Below are 25,200 nucleotides of genomic sequence, written 5' to 3'. Positions count from 1 at the left end.
TACCTAAGGCTATTGAAAATACCTGATATATATGTTATGATTCATAACAGTAGCAAAATTATATTTATGAAGTAGCAATGAAAATAATTTTATTGTCAGTGGCCACCACAACATGAGGAATTTTGTTAAAGGGTCTTGGCCTTAGAAAGGGCAAGAACCACTGCTCTAAAAGACTTGCTTTCATTTACCAGCTGCCCCAGCCCTTGCTTGACCACTGATAACATTTCCTGTCTCTGTGTATTTGCTTATTCTGGATAGGTCATAAAGTTAGACTCATACAATACATGACCTCTTGTGTCTTCTAGCCTTGCTCATTTTTAAAAAATACTTTTTAAAACATAGTATGTATCATTATTGTGGACAGGGAGAGATGCATGGGTCTGTGCTGTGGCACCCGTGTAGAGGTCAGAGGACAGCTTTGTGGAGTTGGTCTCTCGTTCCATCCCTATGTGAGTTCTGGTAATTGAGCTCTGGTCATTGTGCTCGTGCAGCCGGTGGCTTTACCTGCTCATTATCTTGCCAGTACTTCGGTCTCTTTAAAAAAAGATGCTTATTTCTTATTACCTTAAAATTGTGTGTGTGTGTGTATGTGTGTGTGTGTGTGTGTGTGTGTATGTGTGTGTGTTCCAGTCTATGCTAGTTCCATTCTGTCCCTATGATAAATCACTCGGACCAAAGCAACTTAGGGGAGAGAAGAGCTCATTTGACTTACACTTCCAGTTCATAGACCATCATTGAGGTAAGTCAATGCAGGAACGCAAGCAGAAACCTGAAGGCAGGACTACTTGTAATTCTATGTAGCATCACCTCTGACCAGGGACCTCATTCACAGACAAGGAAATACAGTAGGAATTATCAGGGATGCTCCTTGCTCTCTGACAGGCTCATGCTTGTCTAGCTTACTTATACTGTTGGTAAATATTTAATATCAATCAAAGGTTTCTATCCTGCCTTAGATCACTTGGTTCCTAGATAAAAGATACAAAACCTTTATGTTTATGATACATCTTTAGCTGGGCACATACATATCCCCCAAGCTATTGGTGTCCACTTCCCTATCAATAAGCCTGAGTTATAATTTGGCATGTTTCATCTGGGCCACTCTTATTCCAATAGGCTAGCCCTCGTGGCTATATTTTCATGATTCACTAACCCCATGGCATCTTCTCCTCTCTCTACCATCTCCTCTTCCCCAGTGGTCTCCTACCTCAGACTCCAAGCCTGGGAACTAAAACTCTACCTATCTCTCTTCTGCTCAGCTATAGGCCATAGGCATCTTTATTCACCAATCAGAGATCATTTGGAGGACAAGGTTACATAGCATCACTAGGTGTACACAAGGATCACATCATCCCTGGGGCAACGAAGGCCAGTATTTAGCATTACAATACATAGGAAGGACCAAATCGTGTCAGTTTTAAATTAAGGAGCAAGCAAGGTTCACATAATAAAGGCTGGTAAATGTGAGAAATCACTCATAGGCCTAGACTTTTGAGCACAGAATTTAGCAATAGTCCAAATGTCAACATCATACAGTCCAGGACCACCCACCTAGGGAATGGTGCTGCCCACAGTGGGCTCGATCTCCAATATCAACAAAAATCAAGAAAATGTTTCTCACCACAATATGCCTACCCCAGATCTGACCTGGAAAGCCCTTAAGTAAGATTCCCTTCTCAGGTAACTCTAGGCTATGTTAAGTTGACCACTGAAGCTAAAGAGGACACTACCAATTTCTCTGTGGTTGATCTTTGCTCTCTATACTCTTCTGAGTCACCAAAAGCTGGAAGGATCTAATATGACACTTAAATAAGATTTCATCTCCCAGCAGGACCTTCTTATGAAAAATGTCCATTATGGTCCACATTTGTAACCTCAGTGCTATGGTGGTAGAGCCAGAAAGATCAGGAGTTTGGGGTCATTCTCAGCTACGTGAGACTTGGCCTCAAAACTTAATTCCTTCAGGCTGGATGAGTGGCTCCCCCCACCCCTCTGGGGGAAGCACCCAGTCCTTGCATCTTGTTAGTACCCCAGAATCTTTCTAGTACCAGCCTTTGGCTATACCCATAGTGAGGGCTCCCAGTTCACTGAGGTTCAATCACATTCATCTCAGAAGACATGGTTTTATCACAGATATTCATCAGGACACTTTACATTTCTCAAGCATCATTTTTTCCTGCGATAGTTTCATATTTTATGTATGTGCAAATCAGCTCCAAAAAATAGACTTAAAATTCCAAGATTCCCAGGTGTGCATGGAAAGATCTTTATGCCTAAAATAACCAGCCCACTAAATATATAAAATGCGGCTGAATCAAGACCACTGCTTAGCTAATCTTTACAATCTCCTTGATTAGATTAAGATTACTGAGGCACATCTTTGGGTAGGTCTGGAAAAGAGATTCCAGAGATGCTTTGATGAAGGAAAACACATCTTTAGTGACTGTGGTACTCTGCCACTGTTGTGCAGCCATTTCCTCCAGGAAGGAGGTGGGGGGAGGTTGAGTCACCGGAAGTAAAGAAACTTCATATGTCTGGAATGTTGAAAGGGCAAGATTCACCAGACTCTTCCTGTCAAGGTTAAAGATGCAGGGAAAAGTGATAGGAGAGGAAACCGACTACCTGGGTTGTCTGGAGGGGATTTTCAGACCCACTGATCAGCAAGGCATACAAGAGACCTCCAGGACTTCAGCCTTATGCGTCATTGTCATAACTGATGTGATATTAGTGATTATTAGTGATCTAGCTGCCCTTGAGTCTTCCTGCTTCTCAAAGTTACCACTCACCCAAATCCCTCTTAGTAACCTGAAAAAAACTCTCACTGGTTCACCAGTGGGACCTTGGTCCAACATATATTCTCATTGTGGAGAAATTAGATTGTGTGTGTGTGTGTGTGTGTGTGTGCGCGCGCGTGCGCGTGCGTGCGCGCACATGCATGTACAAAAGAAAACAAAAAGAGCAAGCAAGCCTGCTAAGGACTGGCGATCTGTTCTCTCTGATTTCTGGTCCTTCTGGATCTGAGTGAGCCACCTCGAGTCTGTATCACTTGACACACTCTCCATTGGCAACTGTGTGCATCATCTCAGCTAAAGGCTGCTACAGCCACCATGCTTCTCCCTCCATGATAAACTGATAACAACAACAACAAAAAATGCCTAAATGTTCTCTTTAAAATTGGGAGTTAGGGGTGAGGGAGATTGCTTAGTGGCTAAAGTGCTTACTGTAAAAGCATGAATATGTGAATGTGATCCCCAGAACCCATATTAAAGGGAGGGGGTCTACAAGGCTGGAAAGAGGGCTCAGCAGCTAAGAGCATGTACGCTTCTTATAGAGGACCCAGAGTGGGCTCCCAGAATCCACATGAGCCAGCTTGCAACTACCCATGTAGTTCCAGGAGATAAAACACCTTCCTCTGCACTTCATGAGCACTCTTATTCATACACACACACACACACACACACACACACACACACACACGCACACACACACACTGAATGAATGTTTAATAATTGGGATTTTTTTCTTAAAAGAAATGTGCACCCTAAAGTTTATATACGTAGAGACAATCTTCTTTACACAAAACCCAAAAGCTCTTATTTTTCATAATTTTGCAAAAGGTAGGGGGTGTAGAGAGTGGCTAATTTAGTTCTCAGAACTCATGTCAGGCAAATTCCATCTACCTATAATTCCAGCTCCAGGGGATCTGATGCCCGTCTGGCCTCTATATACACCCGCATTCACACATGTACACTTCACACACACATACACACACACACACTCTCTCTCTCTCTCTCTCTCTCTCTCTCTCACACACACACACACACACACACACACACACACTTTCTCTCTCTCTCACACACACACACACACTCACACAGACATGCACATACACACATAATTACAAAACAAATTATTTCTTTACAAAATATATAAACATGCCCTCCCCCCTTGGGTGGTCATGAAGGGTATCCAGGTCAAGGAAGAGTCAAAAGTATAATAAGCCTGGTGAAGCTGGCTTTAGCAAGACAGAGTCCCTACTCTGCTAATCACCGTGTTTTAAACATCCCAAGTACTCGGCTTGGATCTATCACTAATGAAATATTTATATCGCCAAATTGCTAACGAAGCTGAGTAAAAATGTCAGCTAATCAGAAAAAGCTCCCGAATACACTGTTCAGTGAGATTAGACCCCTTTCATAATCTAATGAGGATGTCTCACACACTTTAATGAGGCACAATCCTTTCTTTAATGCTTACTGGGTCTTTACTGAGGGCCACAGGTGACTGTGACTTTACCTAATTCAACTCTTCATATCCCCCTTGGAGACTCCGTTTAGGTAAAAAGATGTTATGATGATCAGTTTATAGACGAGAAAATGGAAGTACAGGGAGGGTTTGTGTCTCCCCAGTATTCATAAGATGAAAACTAAACCCCCTGTCTGTGCTCCATGGGATATTCCTGCACTTAGGAGGCTGAGATGGCATTATGAGTTCAAGGCCAGACTAGGCTATGGAACGAGACAAAGTCCACAAATAATATTTAAAACAGAGTTAAGGATATAGTTCAGAAGTAAAACAGCTGCCAAGAATCCTCCAGTGAGGGGCTGGGGGTGTGGCTCAGTGGTAGAGCTCCTGCCTAAAATCCCCTAGTGGAGAGTTTGTGTGGCTCAATAGAACAGCTGTGCCTAGAAATACCCAGAGAATGGTCATGAGTGTCAGCAGTAGAACGCTTAACAAGAATCCCACAGTGAAAGGCTAGGGTCCACGGTTCAGCAGTAGAGCTCTTTTCTGGAATTTTAACTAAGGGTTGAGGGTGTGGCTCAGTGGTTGAACATCTGCCTAATTGTCCCAATAATGGCTTAGAGTCACCACTCAGTGCCCGGACTTTTGTCTATCATGTACAAAGTCCTGTTTCAAGGTCCAATACTGTAACAATAGCAATAAAAGATAATCTCCCTGACTAGAGATGGCTGTATAAATGGGAGCCTCATGAATAGAATCTTTATGAAAGGTCCAAAGAAGCTAGTTGGTCCCTTTCACTATGTAAAGACTTAAAAGTAGAACAGGCCTTCACCAGATACCTAATCTGCTGGTACCTTGACCTGGGACTTTCTAGGTCTCAGAACCTTAAGCACAAAATTCTACATTTCCATTCTTGATTAATTATCCAGTCTTGGGTGTTTTGCCCTGGCATTGCATAGGAACTAAGAAAGAGTCAACAAGCTTTCCAAACTCACATTTGTAAGTGATGCCTTTGCCCACATCTTGCGAAATTATGAAATCTGATATCTTGTCTGCTTGCAGGAGCCTTCTAAACCTGATATGAACTTGTCTTGAGGACACATTCCTTCCAGAGGCTCTGAAGCACATTTACTTGCAGAAAAGTTACCACTGTGTACCACATTACACCCTACCTAGGGATATATGAAGAACAAATGTGACTGTGTATAAAGTAGCCAGAAAAATACATGCCCTTTGTCCTACTTATATTTCTGTTGCTGTGATAAAATACCTGGCATCAAGCAGCTGAGGGGAAGAAGGATTTATTTCAACTCACAATCCAGGTTATGTTCTCTTACAGTGGAGGAGTCAAGGTAGAGGGTTCAAACAGCTAGTCACATCACATCCACAGTCAAGAGCAGAGAGAAATGCGTGTTCATTTGCTTGCCTCCCTATGCTAAGCTTGATTTCTTTATTCTTCTGCACTTCAGAAACCCCTTGTCTGGGGAATAGTACCACCCACAGTGGGCTGGGCCTTCTCAGATCTATTAACAACCAAGGCAGCCCTCCACTGTACACTATAATATGTATAAAGGGAAACAAGGGGAAATATTGGGCGATAAGGAAGGGCTGAGTTCAGGTGGTGGACACTTGAGTCATAGAAGAAGATATAAAACTAATTGTTGTTCTAGTTTTAAATAGTGCATGGGTTTTTCATTTTCTATTTGTTTTTTTGTTGTTTTTTGTTTTGTTTTTGCTTTTGTTTTTTTGTTTGTTTTTGTTTGTTTTTTTGTTTGTTTGTTTTTGTTTTTTTTTTTTGGTTTTTTTGAGACAGGGTTTCTCTGTGTAGCCCTGGCTGTCCTGGAACTCACTCTGTAGACCAGACTGGCCTCGAACACAGAAATATGCCTGCCTCTGCCTCCCAAGTGCTGGAATTACAGGTGTGCACAACCACGCCAAGCTTTCTATTTGTTTTTTGTTGATGAATAAACATATAAAAATATTCAATAGTGGAAATATAAAATCCAATCTTACATTCTAAACCCAGAGGTTTAGAATGGAGATTTTATATAGAAAGTCTTTGAAATGTATAGACTTTGGGGTCTGGTCAACTTCACTATGTAATGGCTTTTATTTGCAAGTTCTTTACAATAAAGTTTTAATAAATACAAACAAGACAATATGTTGCAGACATGCCCACGGGTCAGCTAGTGTGTATGATCCCTCACTAAGATGCTCCCCAGGTAACTCTACTTGGGCAAATTGACAAATGAACCTAGCTCCAGATCATTCTATTTAAAACCTGAATTCCCAACAGTGAAGGGGGATGGGCATCTACATCAGTCATAGGATGCTGGCCCAGTAGTACCAGGTTCATGTTTTGGACTGGAAATAGATACAGATCCTTGTAAGTTGCCTTCCACTGATGCAGTCAATGCTTCAAGCAGAAGTGGCTCATGGGCCAATCAAGATAGCATGGGCATCAGTGTGAGGTCAACCTTCTGGGAGTTTAGATAACACTACTGTGTTAGTAACTTTTCTCAGAGCTGTTGACCTTACAAGCAGAGGGGTATACTTTTGACCCACAATGTAGAAGGATTTTGTCTGTCATGGAGGGGTTAGCGGGTATAGCAACAGTAGTGTGAGTTTGACTCTTCGCATCTGGGTGGATAAAGAAGCAAATGAAGGGGAGGGATCAGCTGACTTCCTCTTTATTCATTCTGAGACCCCAATGTATAGGACTGCTCTGCCCGCATTCAGGGAGGGTCTTCAGTCCCAAGGTAAACCTCTTTGGAAACAACCAGAGATACACTGCTATAACCAGAGGCATGTCTCCTAGGTGACTGGCAATCCAGCCAAGTTGGAAATGAAGACAAACCATCATAACCACCAAACTGAATGAGTCAGGGTATTACAAAGCTGTTGTGATGCTAATGCCAAGACATAGCTCCATCTCTGAAATCCTAGGATCAAAGTAGACTCAGGGTGAGGACACATGTAGAAACGCATTCTTGATATTGGGCTTTGGGAATAGCTCAGTAGATAAAGTGCTTTACTGTGTGCAAACTGGAGGACTGGAGCTCAGACTCTCAGAACCCAAGGAAAAGCCAGGCAGTATGGTGGCTGCATGTAATCTAGCACTACAGAGGCTGACACAAGGAATCTCTGGGACAAACTAGGCTGGTGGGACTCAGTGAGATCTTGGATCAATTAGAGACCCTGTCTCAGTACTTATAGAAGAGAGTGAAAAAGGAAGAAACATAATATGAGCACGTGGACCCCCACAAGCACATGTATGTACACATATATACATGGGAACATACATACACACAGAATGCAATTAACACAGAAGATGGTTATCTTACATATTTTATTCTCTGAGCTTCTTTCAGCTTTACAGATTTGAATAATGTACTAGTTGACTATGAAGGCAAGGGCTAGAGTGAGGGGTTGGGGGGAAAGAGGCAAGAATAAGTGTCAAGAAGAATGGAGGAGGTTTAAGAGGATTTTTTTTTTTGGTATCAGAAAGCATTTACAGCTGAGTGGTGGTGGTGGTAGCAGCGCACCCCTTTAATCCCTGTACTCTGGGAGGCAGAAGCAGGAGGATTTCTGATTTTGAGGCCAGCCTGGTCTACAAAGTGAGTTCCAGGACAGCCAGGGCTATACAGAGAAACCCTGTCTCAGGGGGTGGGGGGAAGCATTTACAGGCAACACTGTGGTGAGATAAAAGGAAGGAAACAAGAAAGCCAATGACACGAGAAGAGACACCGAGATTCTGAATACCAAAGTGCTGAACTCAATATACTGCTCCAAGTTGTACACCTATGAGAAGCTCCGGGGAAAGACAAACCTCTATGGCTTTCAATTCCACTGTCAAAAAATCCCTGCTTTCTGCTTCATCCGTTCATAGTGCTTGAGTGCCAATAAGACGGTTCAGTGGGTAGAGAAGCACTTGATACCAAGCCTGACAACCTACGTCCCATCCCTGACACTTGTGTGAGAGAACTGACCCACCCAATTGTCCTCTGATTGCCACACATGTTTTGTGGTGCACACACACACACACACACATGCCCACAAATAAGTCAATAAATAAAGCTTAACAACAGTAATAAGTACAAGTAACGATATCTGACAACTAAGGCTCATGATGTCTACAGTGGTTATCCCAAAGTAAGATGGTGTTTGCCATCCTTCCCATATGACAAGCAGTGAAGGCCTAGGAAGGTGGCTCAGTGGCTGAAGGGCCTACCATGCTGTCATGAGTACATGAATTCTACCCTCAGAACTAATTTTCAAAAAAAAAAATAATGCTCAGCACAAGCTTATAGTCCCGATTCTGGGGAGGTAGAGACAGGAAGATCCCAAGGGTTTATAGCTAGTCAGCATCACCTATTTGGCAAGTTTCAGAAGAAAGACAAGCTCTGTCTTAAACAAAATAAAAAGGAAAGGGAGAGAAGGAAAGAGGGAAAGAGGGAAAGAAAGAAAAGAAAAGAAAAGAAAAGCGAAAAAACACATAGCACCTGAGAAATGGTATCTGAGCCTGTCCTCTGAACAACGCTTGTGTGCAAGATTACACACACATGCACACACACACACACACACACACACACACACACAGCAGGGTGTGGGAGGGCAGTCAAATATTTGGATATCTGGGATCTGCAGCCAGCCCTAACAACATGTGGATTTAAGCGATAAATTTGTCTACAGGCTGGAGTGTGTTTTTCTTTCATTATGTTTCTTATTTACTGTGATATTGATTCTGAATGCTCTGAAGCCAGCAAACCTCTTCCCTTGAAATAGCAGGAGTCACCATCATTAAGGAGCCAAGAAGAACAAAACGGATGACATGAAATGCTCTCAAGACCACAGGGAGGCGTCTCAGCACTGGACCGCTCCTTCCTTGAGTTTTCTTTGAGTGCAGTTGGCAGTCAGAGATGGAAAAGCTAAAGCAAGTCAGGTGACCAATTCCCTCTCTCTGGCATCGTGGGGTCTGAGCTCATGGTGAGAGTCCTAGGCACAAGTCAACTGCAGCAGTGGGGTTTCAGGAAATGCCCACACAGAAGTGTCTCAAGATATTCTATAAGCAGCTCGCAGAAATGGACACATGTCTTCCACTAAATGGAGACATATCAAGATACATGATAGGGATGTGGAGCACAACTCAGTCAGAATAAAACTTGTCCTGCAACAAGGGTTCTCAATTTTCCTAACACCACCACCCTGTAAGGGTTCTCATTTGTGGTGATCCCAACCATAAAATTATTTCATTTGCTACTTTGTAACTGTAATTTTGCTATTGTTATAAATTATAATATTCATACCTGTGCTTTCTTTTGGAGGTTTCCACCGACAAGCTGAGACCCATTGCTCTACAAGGATCAATCCACATTTTTTTTAATCCAGATATGGGGATGTTTAATAGCAATCCTAGGTCTGGAAGGGTGGAGATAAGTGGATATCTGGAGTATACTGACTGGACAATTAGTTTAGTCTACGTATCAAGAAGCTTAACAAGAGACACTGTCTTAGACACAAACAAAATAAACAAACAATAAAAGGTGGACAGCAAATCAGCACTGGAATCTCTCTGTAAGGGGAGGAGTGTATGGCTCATTGGTAGGACTTGCCTAGAATCCCCCAGGGAGGAGCTAGGGGCGTGGCTCAGTGGTAGAGTCCCTGCCTAGAATGCCCCAGGGAGGGGTTGGAGGCAGGGCTCAGTGGTAGAGCCCCTGCCTAGAATCCCCCAGTGAGGGGCTGGGGGCTATTGCTCAGCAGTAGAGCACTTGTATAGTTTCCTAGTGATGGGTTATATGAAGTCCTAGAATTAATCTTTAGGATCTTAAAAATGAGTAAAACTATATAGAATGACATATAAACACAAAACCGTTGAAGTCAGAAGGAACTTCTTCCGATGAAATTCAAGTTAACAGCTGTCCTGAATACAACGGTGGTATAGAGTTTAGTGGGACGTTACCACCACAGGAAACTGAGTGAAGGGACTTAGTGCCTCATTTTCTCACTTGCTACACATTTTTACTTGCTTCAAATTAAATGGTTTGTGTTACTGCTGTGTTTGATTTACTTTCAATTGTGTGTATGTGTAGGTCTCTGTTGGGTGCATGTGAGTGGCTGCAGGTGCCCATGAAGGCCAGAAAAAGGTGTCAGATCCCCTAGAGTTGGACTTACGGGCAGTTGTGAGCCGCTCAAATTCAGGTCCTCTGCAAGAACAGCAAGGGTTACTAACCACTGAGCTACCTCTTGCACCCTTTATTCTTTTTTTGAAAAGCCAGGTGGCATAGACAGCTTTTGCTGAAGCTCTCTCTCTCTCTCTCTCTCTCTCTCTCTCTCTCTCTCTCTCTCTCTCTCTCTCTCTCTCTTTCTCTCTCTCTCTCTCTCTCTCTCTCTCTCTCTCTCAGATGTAGTTACATACATGGTCCTTACCCTCAATACAAACAGCCTAAAATGCCGGCACGGAAATGCAAATGTGTCGCCTAGCTGTGATGACAGAGCCACAGAGCCGCTGCTGTCACATTGCTGTGATCAGGTTGGAGGCAACAAGAAGAAATCATTTATGATTAAGGAAGCTCTTTCCAGGCAGGAGGAGAGGTAGGTGCTGTTCACGGGAAGAGCGTCTGGCCAAGCGTGGAGCCCTGTGATAACACCGTATCTCTTGCCTCTGTCAATCAGAGCCTCACCAATACAGGGAGAATGTTATCTCCCCCAAACACAAGACTTCGTCTATCTCAGCAATTATAAACCCAGAAGAAAAGTGAACAATACCAGGTGGATGCTCCTCCAAAGTCCTTTCTAGAAGACCAGAGGGTAGAACCTTCCACTCAGGAAAAAAAGAAGTTTCTAACCCTAGCCCAACTTTTGAATACAACTGAACAAGAGAGAATACCATCAGGTGTGCTCGTTCTAAAGATGGTATCAATGATGAGTTATGTAACCTACCAGATCATGCAGAAGCCCACAAGATGTAATGACTGGTAGCAGGTGGTGTGTTCGTTCCTGGAATTAAAATGCATATCATTCATATAAAGCAAAGGGCTATTTTGAGTCACAGCTTTGGAGGATTAGACACGATAGGGCCCAATCAACATTATAAACTGTGTGATAAGCACTAGACATGGTGCTATACACTTATGAGTCCCAGGGCTGGCAAAAGTGAGGAAGGAGCCAGCTTAAGCTATATAGTAAGACACCATCTCAACAAAACCACAAAAACAACCAAGGTTGGAGATGTAGCGCTGCAACAAAACGCGCCCCTCAAATTCCCCCATGAGGGGCTGAGGCGTGGCTCAGTGGTAGAGCCCCTGCCTAGAATCCCCCAGGGAGGGGCTGGGGCGTGGCTCAGTGGTAGAGCCCCTGCCTAGAATCCCCCAGGGAGGGGCTGGGGGCATGGCTCAGTGGTAGAGCTTCTGCCTAGAATCCCCCAGGGAGGGGCTGGGGGCGTGGCTCAGTGGTAGTGCACCTGCCTAGAATCTCCCAGGGAGGGGCTGTTGTGTGGCTAGGGAATGAGAGATCACATTTTAAGCCCTCTGGAGTGTTGAGCCCAACAGCACAGAGTACTGTACAGCTAGCTAGCTATTGCCACCATCTCCAGGATTTCTCTCTCTTTTTCTAACTGAACTTTGATGCTCATTACTCATTAAATGGTAAACCTCCATCCTCCCCCTAACTTCTTGGTATACAAGTGCCATTTAAGGGGGTTATTATGGATAGAAAATGAGGCTCAACAGATATCTTGGACATCTGGGGCAAGCTTTTAACTCAGAAGATAAAAAGTAAAGACCAGAGAGAGAAAGGCCATTTGTGGAAACAGTCTGTTCAGGCAGAAACACTAAAAGCAAAATCACACACACACACACACACACACACACACACACACACACACAAAGTATTACCATCCTGAGGGGAATAAGGAAACATATTGCTTCCATTAACTCAAGACAATATGTTATCAAAGGGAACTTTGGGGAATAAAAAAAAAACAACTTGGATCTAAAGCTATAAGAGCAGAAAAAGTTCAAGACAGTGGAAAAGAAGGGATGGAAGAAAGTGAAAGAAAAAGAAAAGGAAGCAGATGAATAAAAAGATTTTTATAAGGAAAGATGGGGAAATTAGAGAGTTTAGCTCAGTCAGTGGTTCTCAGCTTTCCGAAGGCTGACCCCCTTAAATACAGTTCCTTAGGTTCCAGTGATCCCCCAACCATAAAATTATCTCATTGCTACTTTATAACTGTAATTTTGCTATTGTTATAAATCATGATGTAAATATCTGATATGCAACCTGGGGGTCGAGACCCACAGACTGTGTCCAAGGCTCAAACAATGGGAGACATGGAATGAGGAGGGCAGAGGGAGGGAATGTTTCAGTGTCTTATCTGTTGCTATGATAAAACATCCTAACCAAAGAATCCTGAGGATGAAAGACTTTGTTTTAATACTCCCAGGGCACCATCCACCCTTGATGGATCCTGGGAAGGAATTCAAGACATGAACCTGAAGTAGAGCCACAGAGAAACACTGTATGCTGACTCACTTGAAGGCTCACGCTTAGCTACTCTTCTTAAGACAGTCCTGAACCATCTGCCTAGGGAATGCACCGCTCACAGTGGGCTGAGCCCCTCTGCATTGCATGACAGTCAAAACAAATTCTCTGTAGACATGGTCACAGACCAGTCTGATTTGGATATCCTTCACTGAAGGCTCTTTGTGTTAAGTTGAGAAGTCATGTTAACCAGGATAGGATGTAATCTCCCATATATGGAATTGGTGGGCAGGAGAAAAAACACTTAAGTACTGTGGGAATCTCAAGGGTATGGGAGGGAAGGGAGAAGGAAGGGAGATAAGAGTCACAGAGGGGTGAATATTACCAAAGTATATTATTTACATCTATGAAAATGGCGTAATGAAACCCATTTCTCCATAGAGTTAATATATACTAATGAGAAAAAATTTTTAAAAAAATGGTGATGTACAGCTGTAACCCAGCACTCAGGAGGCAGAGATGGGAGACCAAGTGTTCTAGGTCAGACTGGGTTTCATAGTAAAAAACAACAAAAACATGTCAGCACCAATACATTTACCATTCCTGTAATCCCAGCCCTTGAGAGACTTGGGGGAGGGGTGTGGAATCACTAAGAGTTTGAGGGCTTCCTGTAGTACAGGATAGAACTTTGCCTTTGAAAAAAAGTTGAGGGGTTGGAGAGCTCATTCAGTGGTCAAAGGCTCTTGCTGATCTTGCAGAGGACCTGAGTTTGGTTTACAGCATACACGATCAACTATTTGTTGCCTGTAACTTCAATGCCACAGCATATGAAGCATCTGGCCTAACAGCATTATGGACACACACACACATACATACACACACACACATACACACACACATACACATGGACACAGACATACATACATGCAAAGACACATGTACATAACCGAAAACCAAAATCATTTAAAAAATCTGGAGAATGATTTTTTAAAAAAAGTTAAAGTGCTTGTCATACACACACATAAAGATCACAGTTGGGATGTCCCGAATCTCTACAATTCTAGACCTAGAAAGCAGAGACAGGGGATCCCCAAAGCAAATTGGCTAAGTAGAGTCCGTATTGACTGGCTGTGGGTTTGATGGAGAGACACTGCCTCTATGACAGGGGTAAGAGTAATGATTCATACTCCTGGTATGAATCATGACCCTCCAAGTGCACTCACAAGCACACATGGATACCAACATGGGTAAAAAAAATACACATCTGTGGTCTTAAGAATCTTTCTATTGATGTGATAAAGCAACTTGACCAAAAGCAATATGGGACAGAAAGGGTTTACTTCAACTTACAACTTTCAGGGAAAAGACTCAAGGCAGGAAGCTGGAGACAGGAACTGAAGCAGAGGTCCTGGAAGAGTGCTGCTTATTGGCTTGTTCCTCGTGGCTTGCTGGGTCTGCTTGCCCATCCAAGACCATGCATAGAAGGCTAGGCCCTCCACCATCAATCATTAATTAAGAAAATGCCTTACAGATTTCCTTATTGGCCAATCTTATGGAGGTATTTTCTCAGTTAAGATACTCTCTTCCCAGATATGTCTAGATTTGTATCAAGTTAACAAAAACCAAATAGTGCATGTGTGTGCACACACATGAAAAAGAAAAAAGAAAAAGCAACCTAAAATTATTCTGGGGTCAGTCTTTCGGATGAAACCCGACCAGGCTCATCATCATAGCATTCAAAGTTCTAGGGGAAAAAAATGATGATCCTACAAGTTTCCAGCCAGAAAAGAAAAAGGGAGAAAAATATGTAAAAAGACCAGGGATCTGAAGGTCTTTGATTCTTCTTAAAACAATACAACACCTAACAGAATGAAAACAGCAGAGCAAAGCCACCAAACTTCTTGAAGGAAGTGACATTTAACTCTACCGTTCATCATACAGAAGACAGGGAGAAGGTCATCGTTAGACTTGATCTCAAATGATTATCTCTACCTTGAAGTCTTTCCTCAGGAAGCCTCTAAATGTGGTGCTTTACCTGCATAAGCACACTAACTGAGAAAACAAGAGCCAGAGGAGCCGAGTATCAGAGAGGAGGCAGAAAAGTACAAGAAGAATGGGGGAAGGGGCTCCGAATGACAGCTGTGCATAGAGCAGCCCTGCAGTGGAGCACTGAGACTTCAGGCAGACACACTGAGGAGTCACCTTTTCAAGCATTCTCCACTAGTTCTCTCTGCTGAGTACACACACAGCCCCTCACTGGGGATTGGAAGCAACCACTCTACCACTGAACCTTGTCCCCAGTCCCTCACTAGGGGATTCTAGGCAGGGCCTCTATCACTGAGCCTTGTCCCCAGTCTCTCACTAGGGGATTCTAGGCAGGGACTCTACCACTGAGCCACACTCCCAGCCTCTCCCTGGGGGATTCTAGGCAGGGGCTCTACCACAGATTCATGCCCCCAGCCCCTCCCTGGGGGATTCTAGGCAGGAGCTCTACCACTGAGCCACGCCCCCAGCCCCTCCCTGGGGGATTCTAGGCAGGGGCTCTACCACTGATTCATGCCCACAGCCCCTCACTGGGGGATTCTAGGCAGGGGCTCTACCACTGAGCCACGCCCCCAGCCCCTCCCTGGGGGATTCTAGGCAGGGGCTCTACCACTGAGCCATGCCCCCAGCTCATCACTGGGGAATTTTAGGCAAGGGCTTTACCACTGAGCCATACTCCAGCCCCTCACTGGGGAAGGCTCTACTGTTAATGTTTCAAGAGCTTGTATTTCATAAAATTTTTGAGATTATGTTGCCCAGGCTGATTTTAAAATCAGTATGAAATATATTTAAGACTTGAACTTGTGATTTTCATGCCTCTGTCTTTCCTAGAGTCTTCCCTAGGCTTGGTCCTAGGTCTCCTTCCTTCAGCCTGGCTAATGAATGCTTACGGTGGACTCAGAATGGGGTAGAGGTATCAAGAGAACTATTTCCAGGAAGAAACTGACTACTCAGCCAAACGCTCTGAGTCCAGAGGAGCAGAAACTGGATCCACCGAGGAGAAAGTATTGACTAGATTTGCTTGAGTGATTTGGTGTGATGTAACAAGTACCAAGAATTGTACACTCCTTGAATGTAACATATCACAGATATGGGATAACATAGTCTGTCAATTTCTCAAAAAGACAAACAAAGCCATTGAAGGTTAATACTCAGCGTCAATGTGCAACCTGAATGAAGAATGACCTCACGTAAAAATAAAACACTCCAGGCTGGAAAGAGAGCTCATTGTGGTGTAAAAACATCCACTGTGGAGCCTAACAACCTGAGTTCCACCTCCAAGAGCCACACGATGGGAGGAGAGGACCAGTTTCCATACATTTCCCTCTGACTTCAAAATGCACACTCTCATGTATGCAGTGCCACTACCCACACCACCCCCAAATCAAATATAATTAAAAGAAAATTAAATCAGAGCTAGGGAGGTGGCTCAGCAGTAATTCACATTGGCTGCTCTTCCAGAGGACCTGAGTTCAATTCTCTGGACGTACATGGTATCTCACAACCATCTGTAACTCTAGCCTGTGGGGATCTGATACACTTTTCTGGCCTTTGAGGTACCATAGATTTGCACAGATGAATATGCAGGGGAAAGACCCAAAGTCATAAAGTAAATGAATAATCCTACCAGAGAGCTCTGTGTCCCTACCCTATTCCATGACTGCCTAAGACCAGTTGAGACCAGGGCATAATGTAACCTCAGGATGGACCATTCAGACTTCCTTAGAAGAAATCTGTAGATCTCCTTAGAATGATGTCTATGGTCACTTTGATAGAAAAAACAAAAGTGATTGTATTTTATATCTCACGAGCAAAAGCAGAATATTAACTTGTTTGCATTATCAGACCTTGACTATATCAAGCTTACTCTTAAAAGAAAGTGCAAATGAACATGCCTTTGGTTAGTGTCTGTAGCATTTGTTTTTCTGATTATATTTTCTTTTTGATACATCCACAGTTTCCTACAAAGAATATGCATCACTTTTAATATCAGAAAACAGTTATTAGTCTGGAAAAGAAAGAGAATGTTTTCATCAAATTTTGGACAGAAATTAAATGAGATTAACACCATGACTCTTCAAGAACTAAATATGAGTGAAGCGCAAATGCTTTTAAGATAAAGACAGCATTCTGCAGTAGTGAAAACTATGTTGAATATAGAAAGCACATGGGTACAAAAAAAAGACAAGAAGCAAAAAGCAAACACCATTAAGAAGCCACGAAGAGGCAGTCATTGTAGGAGATTTGAAAACATCATTTTCTCAGAGATTTAAAACTATAACTCAGTCTACTTAAATATACACACAAATGATGTTCAGATGGGATTTAGGACTGTCATAATGTGTGGGGCCATTAAATATAAGGTATTTACATAAGCATAGATATGAAGACTTTCTCAGTAAAGCAAAGACAACAGAGAGGGCACTGAATTCAGTAAACTGGAAAGTGTGGACTGAAAAAAATATGGAGACGAGAGGCCAGAAATGATAAGAAAGAAGTGGCCATTAAGTGGCCAGTTAAATCTGGTCCTGTGGGTCATTGAGGTCGGACTGAATTAAACACTAATTACCATTTGTTAGTACAAAAATTTATTTTAACTATGTGTAAGCATGTGAATCTGCATGTGGGTATGTGCATATGAGTGCAAGAGCACACAGAGGCCAGAAGAGGGCATCAGATACCCAGGAACTAGAGCTCAAGTCTTCTGGAAGAGCAGCAAATGCTCTTAACCACTGAGCCATTACACCAGCCCCTCTACTAATCTTCATCAGGCCAGAAGCTCCACCTGAAGTGGCACCTTCAGGACCAGGCTCAAGGCTTGGTTATTTCATCCAGGGATTCTAAAATGTGACCCCCACATTCTCACCATCAGAAATGCCTTGGAGACTGTGAGACATAAAGTTTCACGTTCCCCATGCTGAGCCTCTTAGAACAGAATTTCCTTAGTCATGGGGCTACAGAAGGTTCTGATGTTAAAAGGTACAGAGTTGGATCCTCTTCTTCTAGTGGGGTTACCCTGCCTGGCTTTAGTGGGAGAGGAAGTGTAGATATGGCTCAGTGGGTAGAACACCTCCCTGGCATGCATGAAGCCCGGGGTCCTAGCCCCACCACACATAAACTGGCTATACTGGAATCTGCCTGTCATCCTGAGACTTGGGAGATAGAAGCAGGTGAATCAGGAGATCAAGGTCATCCTCAACTACACAGCAAGTTTGAGGACAGCCTGGGGCTGTATAAGAAGAGCTATGAAGGAAGGAAGGAAGGAAGGAAGGAAGGAAGGAAGGAAGGAAGGAAGGAAGAGAAGGAAGGGAAGAAAGGGAAGGAAGGAAAGAAAGGAAGGGGAGGGAGGAAGAAAGAAAGAAAGAAAGAAAGAAAGAAAGAAAGAAAGAAAGAAAGAAAGAAAGAAAGGAAAAGGGAATGGATAAAGGACAAAAAGTAATAGTATTAAAATCTAGTCAGTGATCATTTCTTATACATTGGATGACAGTCCACAGAAGAAAGATTACTGGGTCAAGGAACATTGTTCACCATTGTTCACCAAGTCTTTGGGAATTAATCAGCACTTCTGGAGAGTCAAGGGAAACTTAATCACTTCTAAACTGATCCAAACCTGATCTCCTAGAGATAGCTACACAAAGGACTCATCTGAGCTCACCTTCTTCCCAACCTGAGAGCACCTTGCGGGATAATTCTTCTGCTCAGAGCAGGGGGCGGGGCTTAGGCCATCCTAATCCTGCTGATACTTGGAAGATTAGCCGCCTGGCCCTTCAGCAAGCTCACTCTGCAGTTGTCCTGTCTAACCTGAGCTCAGAAGGCTTTCTCCCATGGTGAATTTTGTACATTGTGAGCAGATACAAGAGCACAATTCTGTCTACCTCCACACACAAATGTACTTTTGTCTGACATTCTAGTTTTATAATGGTCCTGTGACTCTTGCTTCCTTTCTATTTTAGCTGACCCATTCTTTCTAGGTGTGCTGAACTCAAAAGACCAACTAACATGGCTGGTTTTCATCCGCCATCATTTTGGGTTCAGTGGCCCAGTGGGGGGATTCTAATATAAGATGTGTTCTGAACAAAGCACGTGCATCCGTGCATGTGTACATGCACACACACACACACACACACACACACACACACACACACACACACACATGAATGTGTACATGCATGTATGTGTGCATGTCTGTCTGTCTGTTCATGCCAAAGTTCAAGGTTGGGCATCTTCTTTAATTGCCCTCCACCTTTACATTTTGAGCCTCTTACTGATTCAGTGCAGCAAACGTTTTCTTTTTTATGTCTTGGGAAATACGGTGGAGACAGTATTAAAAGGCAGAGGGGGAAGAAAACAGACTTTCCTTTTAGTGTTCTTTGAGTAATATGAAAAGAGGAAGTAACAGGTCTTAGCTGAGGAATTTACTCTTGTTTTGCAATTAAGTTCTCACCATGTAGCCTAGTCTGGGAAAGAACTTGCTACATAGTCCAGGTTAGCCCTGAACGCATGGTCCTCCTCCCCCAGCCCCCCAAGTGCTAGAATTTGAGGTGTGGTCCATCATGATTGATTCCGCTAACTTTATTTATACATTTATTGAATTTTGTATGCATATGTGCACCTCTTTGTGTGTGTGTGTGCAAGTGCACATACATATGCACATATAAGTGGATGCATGTGGAGGCCATAGGACATCATTCCTTAGGACATCAGGTATCATTCCTCAGGAGCTGTCCATTTGATTTTTGAGAAAGGGTCTCTCACTGGCCTGGAAAACACCAATTAGGTAAGACTGGGTGATCGATGAGCTCCAGGGATTTGCTTGTTTCTGCTTCTCCAATGTCTGGATTATAAGCACATGTCAACATGTCACACGAGGCTTTTTAAAAACATGGGTTCTAGCCAGACATAGTGGTACATGCCTTTAATCCCAGCACTAAGGAGGCAGAAGCAGGCAGATCTCAGAATTAGAGGCCAGCTTTGTCAACAAAATGCGTTCCTGATCAGCCAGGGCCACACAGAGATTCTATCTCAAAAAAGAATGTGTGTGGGAGGAGGAGCTCTGAGAAATCAAATTTAGATCTTCATGCTTGATGGGAAGGCATTTTACCTACTGCAATCGACCCAGTGATTTTATACGAGCCTGTTCCAGTTTCAACTGTTGTTGCTGTGATTAAAACACCTTGACCAAAACCAACTTAAGAGAGGGAAGAGTGTATTTGGCTCACAATTCAAGGTCAGAGTTCATCACTGTGAGTCAGTCAAGGTGCAATCAACTACTCACATCAGACTCACAGTCAAGAGTGGAAACAGATGGGTCTTGCTTGATTGTTGTCATTTGACTTTCTCCTGGCTTATATAGTTCAGGATCCCCTTCCTAGGGAGTGATGCCACCCACAATGGGCTGGACTCTCCAAATCAACTAACAGTCAAGACAATCCTTCATAGACGTGTCCATGGGTCAACCTGATTTAGATAATAGAATCTCTTCCTATGTGATTCTAGGTTGTTGTATCAAGCAGACAGTTAAAACTGTATGGCACAGATTCCTAGAGGACTGAAATAGTAATGAACCAATGTCTGCTAAGACTCTTCCTTCCTCCAGTTTATGTCCCAGGGAGCCAGAGACTCGTACACCAGCATGGTTCCCTTGGGAACAGAAGCAGCATTTCTTGAGTTCTGAGGACATGCTGTCCTTTCTCATACCTTCATCACTGTTGTCATCCACCAGGATGATCTCCTTCAGCAGGTGTGTTGGTGTATGGTTGACAGCACTGTGGACTGACCGCAGTATCACAGACAGGGCCTCATTCACAAAGATGAAGATGATGGATATCTGGGGCAACTCCTTGGAATATTTGAGCTCCTTACACCTGGAGAAGGGAGAACAGGAAAGCTATCAGAAGACGTGAGATGGCAAAGGAGGGGCTGGAGAGAAGGCTCAGAGATTAAGGGTACTGTTTTTACTGAGGACCCTGGGTTGGTTCACAGCACCACATGGAGCCCAAGTACTTGCAACTCCAATTCAAGGGGACCTGATGCCTTCTCTTAGTTCCCACAGGCACCTGTACATACATGTACTCAGGCACACAACCATGCACACGTAAAATAAAAAAAGAAAAGAAAAACAAAGCATACAAGATATGGCTTAACAGGATTTTAGCCAATTTCTCACTAGGTTTTGCCAAGGCAAAGATTCATCACTATCCCTTGGCTTTCCATCTTTCTCTCTCATTCTTTATTTAAGACTTCTGGTATCCTAGGCTGACCTAAGACTCACTGTGTACCTGATGATAACTTTGCCCTTCTGGTCCTCCTCCTATCTTCACATCATGGGATACTATTACAGATGTGCACCACCATGTCCAAATTATATGTGGTTGGGTATGCAACAAGTGCTTGGTGCATGCTAGGAAGCATGTATGTGCCCAGCCTTCCCTTAGTGTTTTCTTCACTAAGCATTGGGAAATAAACCTAAGCAATAAAGCATTAAAAGAATACAGCCTACTTCACCCAAATTGATCATTCCAAAGGGGGAAAAACACTATTGGGCATACATCCACTCCACCTGTACCCTCCTGTACCCAACTATATCCCTGCTTTGATGATCTTAGGGTTGAAATCTGGAATGTCCCATAGTCTAATGTCCTGAGAGGTTTATTGGAAAACTGACTCACAGCTGGGAAGATGGCTGAGGTGATAGTCTTTGCGATGAAAGCATGAGGACTCAACATCAATCTCCAGAACCCATAGAAAAAATTGTAACCCCAGTGCTGGGGAGGCAGAGACAAGCAGATCCCTGGGGTTCTTTATGTATTCAAACTACCTAGTTGGTGAGTTCCAGTTTGTAAGAAACCAGGTTAAAACAAAAACAAGGTAAGCTCTGGGTATATCTTGCAGTACAAGTATAGGGAGTGGAGTCTGGATTTCTAAAATCTATGAAAATGCACACTGGGGGTGGAAGTCCACTTGTAATTCTAGGCTTGGGGGCAAAGATAAAGTCCCTAGAACAAGTTGGTTAGAGAGACTAGCCATATGAACAAGCTCTGAGTTTGATTGAGATGCCCTGCCTGGGTAAATAAGGCAGAAGAGATTGATGGAAGATGATTCCTGACATCAATCTCAAGCCTCCATATTCATGCACACACATGTGCACTTGCACACACATGAACCTACACCTACACACACACACACACACCTGAATAATGCACACACATCCAAACACACTCTACACACAAAAGTAAAAATAAAGGGACTGGAGGGATGGCCCAGTAGATGACAGCACTGGCTGCTCTTAAAGAACAGCCAGATTTGTTTTTTCTGTACCCCCCTCATGGTAGTTCAGAACTGTCTGTAACTCAGGTCCAGGGAATCTTGCACCCTCTTGGGCCTCCACGAATGCCAGGTACACATGTGGCATGCATACATACATGCAGACAAAACACCTACTCACATAGTAAAAATGTAAAAATTAAATATGGAAAGAAAATTTAAAAAAGACATATCCTAAGAAATGATAGCTGAGCATCTGTTTGTGCATGCACACACACACACACACACACACACACACACACACACGCGCGCGCGCGCACGCAAAAAGGGGTACAAATATCGAACTTATCTTGTCTCTGTGAGATTGCACAGTACATAGAAGGAAGCCTGAAGGACCTAACAAAGGAAATGAGATGAAGGGACGGAGTGGGAGGGACATGCTGGGGAGGGAGAGAGGGAGAGATGCATCTGTTTCTTTATGCTGAACAGCTTGGGATGTGTCAGGCCATATGAATCACACCGGCAATTTTCAAAAGAAAATAAAGTTTTGTTACGATATACACCCCAGCCTCCTGAGGAGACTGCTCAGGGATTCATGGATCACACAGCCTTGCTTCTGTTATGGCCCTGTCAATCCACTGTCTGGGGATTCAGGAGGAGAGAAGAATGGTCATCGGTAGGCTCATGAGCTATTGGCGGGGTCATCTCATTGACTGGGTGGTGATCCGAGGAATGGTGGCTTACGAGCAGGTCTCTCAGGACTCACTCGTGCATCCTTTGCTTGAGAGTCTGGCAGCTGCTCCCTCTCAGGCCGTGACTCATCATACTGAAGATGTTGCTCATGCCCAGCTACCCTGAACAATAATTACCTTCTTTGGTCCTCTTTGATTTTATTTTTCATATATATTAATTTTGATACAGAATCACCCAGGCACTCTACCGACTGAGCCACTTCCCTAGTGCTGACCTGTGGTTTTAACAGCCTCTAGTTTTTGTAGGCAAGAAGGAAACCTAGAGCTCTCTCTGTACTCAGTGCCATCTCTACCCATGAGCAGTGGAGATAGGTTGTGCTCCAGGATGGTACTTGGGCTCAGTCTTGGGTGTCAACTTATGGGATTTGGAATCAACTAAGAGACATTCTCCTGGGAAGACTCTTTCCCGGGAGTGGGCGCCACCTTTTACAGTAGCCTGGCTAAAAAGAACCTGGTTGGAAAAGCAGCCTTGCTTGCCTTCCTTTACTTCTAGATAATGGGTGCATTTATGCTGGGATGCTGTTGCTTCAGCCATCTTTTACTAATGTCAGCATCTTCAGCCTTCTAAAGTGGCTCTCCAAGAACCACCCAGGCCTTTACCACTCATTTAGACTACTGAAGCATCCAGTGTCATACACTGAGTAGCTACCATGCTCCTAGACTCTTCAGTATGAAGACAGCCATTGTTGAACCAAGTAGTCTGTATCCTATAAGCCAATTGACAAATACCATTTTATAATATACATTTACTCTATAGGTTTTGCCCTCATAGAGCAGTGGTTTTCAGCTTTCCTAATGCTGTGACACTTTAATACAGTTCCCCATGTTGAGGTCATCCTCCTGAATGTAAAATTATTTTTCATTGCCACATCATAACTATAACCTTGTTGCTGTTATGAATCATAGTGCAAACATCTATATCTTCTCATAGCCTTAGGTGACCCATGTGAAAGGGTCATTTGACCCTTAAGTTGAGAACCACTGCTGTAGCTCATATCCTTGAGAGATGAAGCCAAGCTAAACTGTACTGTGAAGCAGGCAGCTAGGGAGAGAGAGCTCACCCTCTTTTCACAAAAAAAGCATGCATAACCACATGTTTCCTGTCTTGTCAGCTTCCCAAACTACAAAGCCAGCTATGTAGCTTGTAAATCTATACCCCTATCACCATCTTTTGTTTTCCTGAGGCATGGTGTGCTGGTTAGTTTTAACTGTCAACCTGATACAAACTAGAATCACCCAGGAAGGGTCTCAATGAGGAATTATCTAGATCATGTTGGCTTGAAGGTGAGTCTGCGGGGGATTGTCCTTATTGTTAGTTGATGTTGGAAGACCCATTCCACTGTGGGCAGTACCATTCCCTAGGTAGGGCTACACAAATAATATAAGAGAGGAGAATGCTAACATATATAAGCAAGAAGGCAAGCCAAGATAAATGTGTTTCCTCTGATTGCTCTTGACTGTGAATGTGATGCTTTAGGTTCCTGCCTTGACTTCACTAAAGCTATAACTTGGAAGTGTAAGGCAAATAAACCCATTGGTCAGCATATTTTATCACAGCTACAGAAAAGAAACTAGAATACATGACCTCACTATGCAGCCTAATCTAGGTTGGAACTTGTTAGGTAGCCTAGGCTGACCTTGAACTCATGACCCTTCTGCCTGTAAAATTACACAAGTCTATGTAAGGATAATGCACTATTTGTTAGAAAGATCCTGCCTAGTTGGTACATAGAAAGTTAGGAGGGCAAAAGAATTGGTGTTAGAGCTAAGACCCTTGCATCAGGAGTAGAAAAATGATCAGACAAATGTCAAACACCTCAGAATCCATCATGGAGTGAGTTAGGTACCCATTCTACCAACTCATTTTCAGATCTGGGCCTCAAAACAATGTCGTTCCTTTGGATAACTAGTCAGTAACTAATAAACAGCCTTTTATGTAAACAGAGATGGTTGGTGGGGACGGGATCTGCATTTGTTCCTTTTTTATTACTGTGGTAAAACTTCATGATAAAGACAACATTAAAAAAAAGAGTATATTTTTATTCATAGATTCGAACATTCTTTTCCTTCTTTGTTTTTTTTTTTTGTTTTGTTTTGTTTTTGTTTTGTTTTGTTTTGTTTTGAGATAGGCCTAGCAGTCACGGAACTCCCTATGTAGACCAGGCTGGCTTTGAACCAGATCTACCTGCCTCTAAGAGTCTATTTTGAACTTATGGATATAGGGGATTAGAGTTCATAATGGCACAGCAGAGGTAGCAGGTGGAAGGTAGTTGGATGGGCAAGTGGAGAGAGCTCACATCTGGAACTAAAAACAAAAAGCAAAAACAAAAAACAAAAACAGTAAGCAGAGAAGGCTGGAAATGGCATGAGCCTTTTGAAAACTCAAAGCCTGTCGTTCCCCCCCCCCCCCCCCCCCCCCCCC

At 43.3% G+C, this 25,200-nt stretch overlaps 1 protein-coding gene across 1 annotated transcript in view; it reads right to left on the bottom strand.

Annotated features, from left to right (window-relative positions):
* The window catches only part of Galnt17 (polypeptide N-acetylgalactosaminyltransferase 17), a 437,313-nt gene that overhangs the window by 218,774 nt on the left and 193,339 nt on the right, over positions 1-25,200 (bottom strand). The window contains exon 3 of the mRNA XM_052168530.1: positions 20,461-20,627. Coding sequence (XP_052024490.1) covers positions 20,461-20,627 — 167 coding nt within the window. The remainder of the gene's footprint in view (positions 1-20,460; positions 20,628-25,200) is intronic.

This window comes from Apodemus sylvaticus, chromosome 22 (assembly GCF_947179515.1).
Source record: "Apodemus sylvaticus chromosome 22, mApoSyl1.1, whole genome shotgun sequence".
Lineage (NCBI taxonomy): Eukaryota > Metazoa > Chordata > Mammalia > Rodentia > Muridae > Apodemus > Apodemus sylvaticus.
Note: the sequence above shows the minus strand (reverse complement) of the source record. Positions and strands in the feature narration are given on the sequence as shown.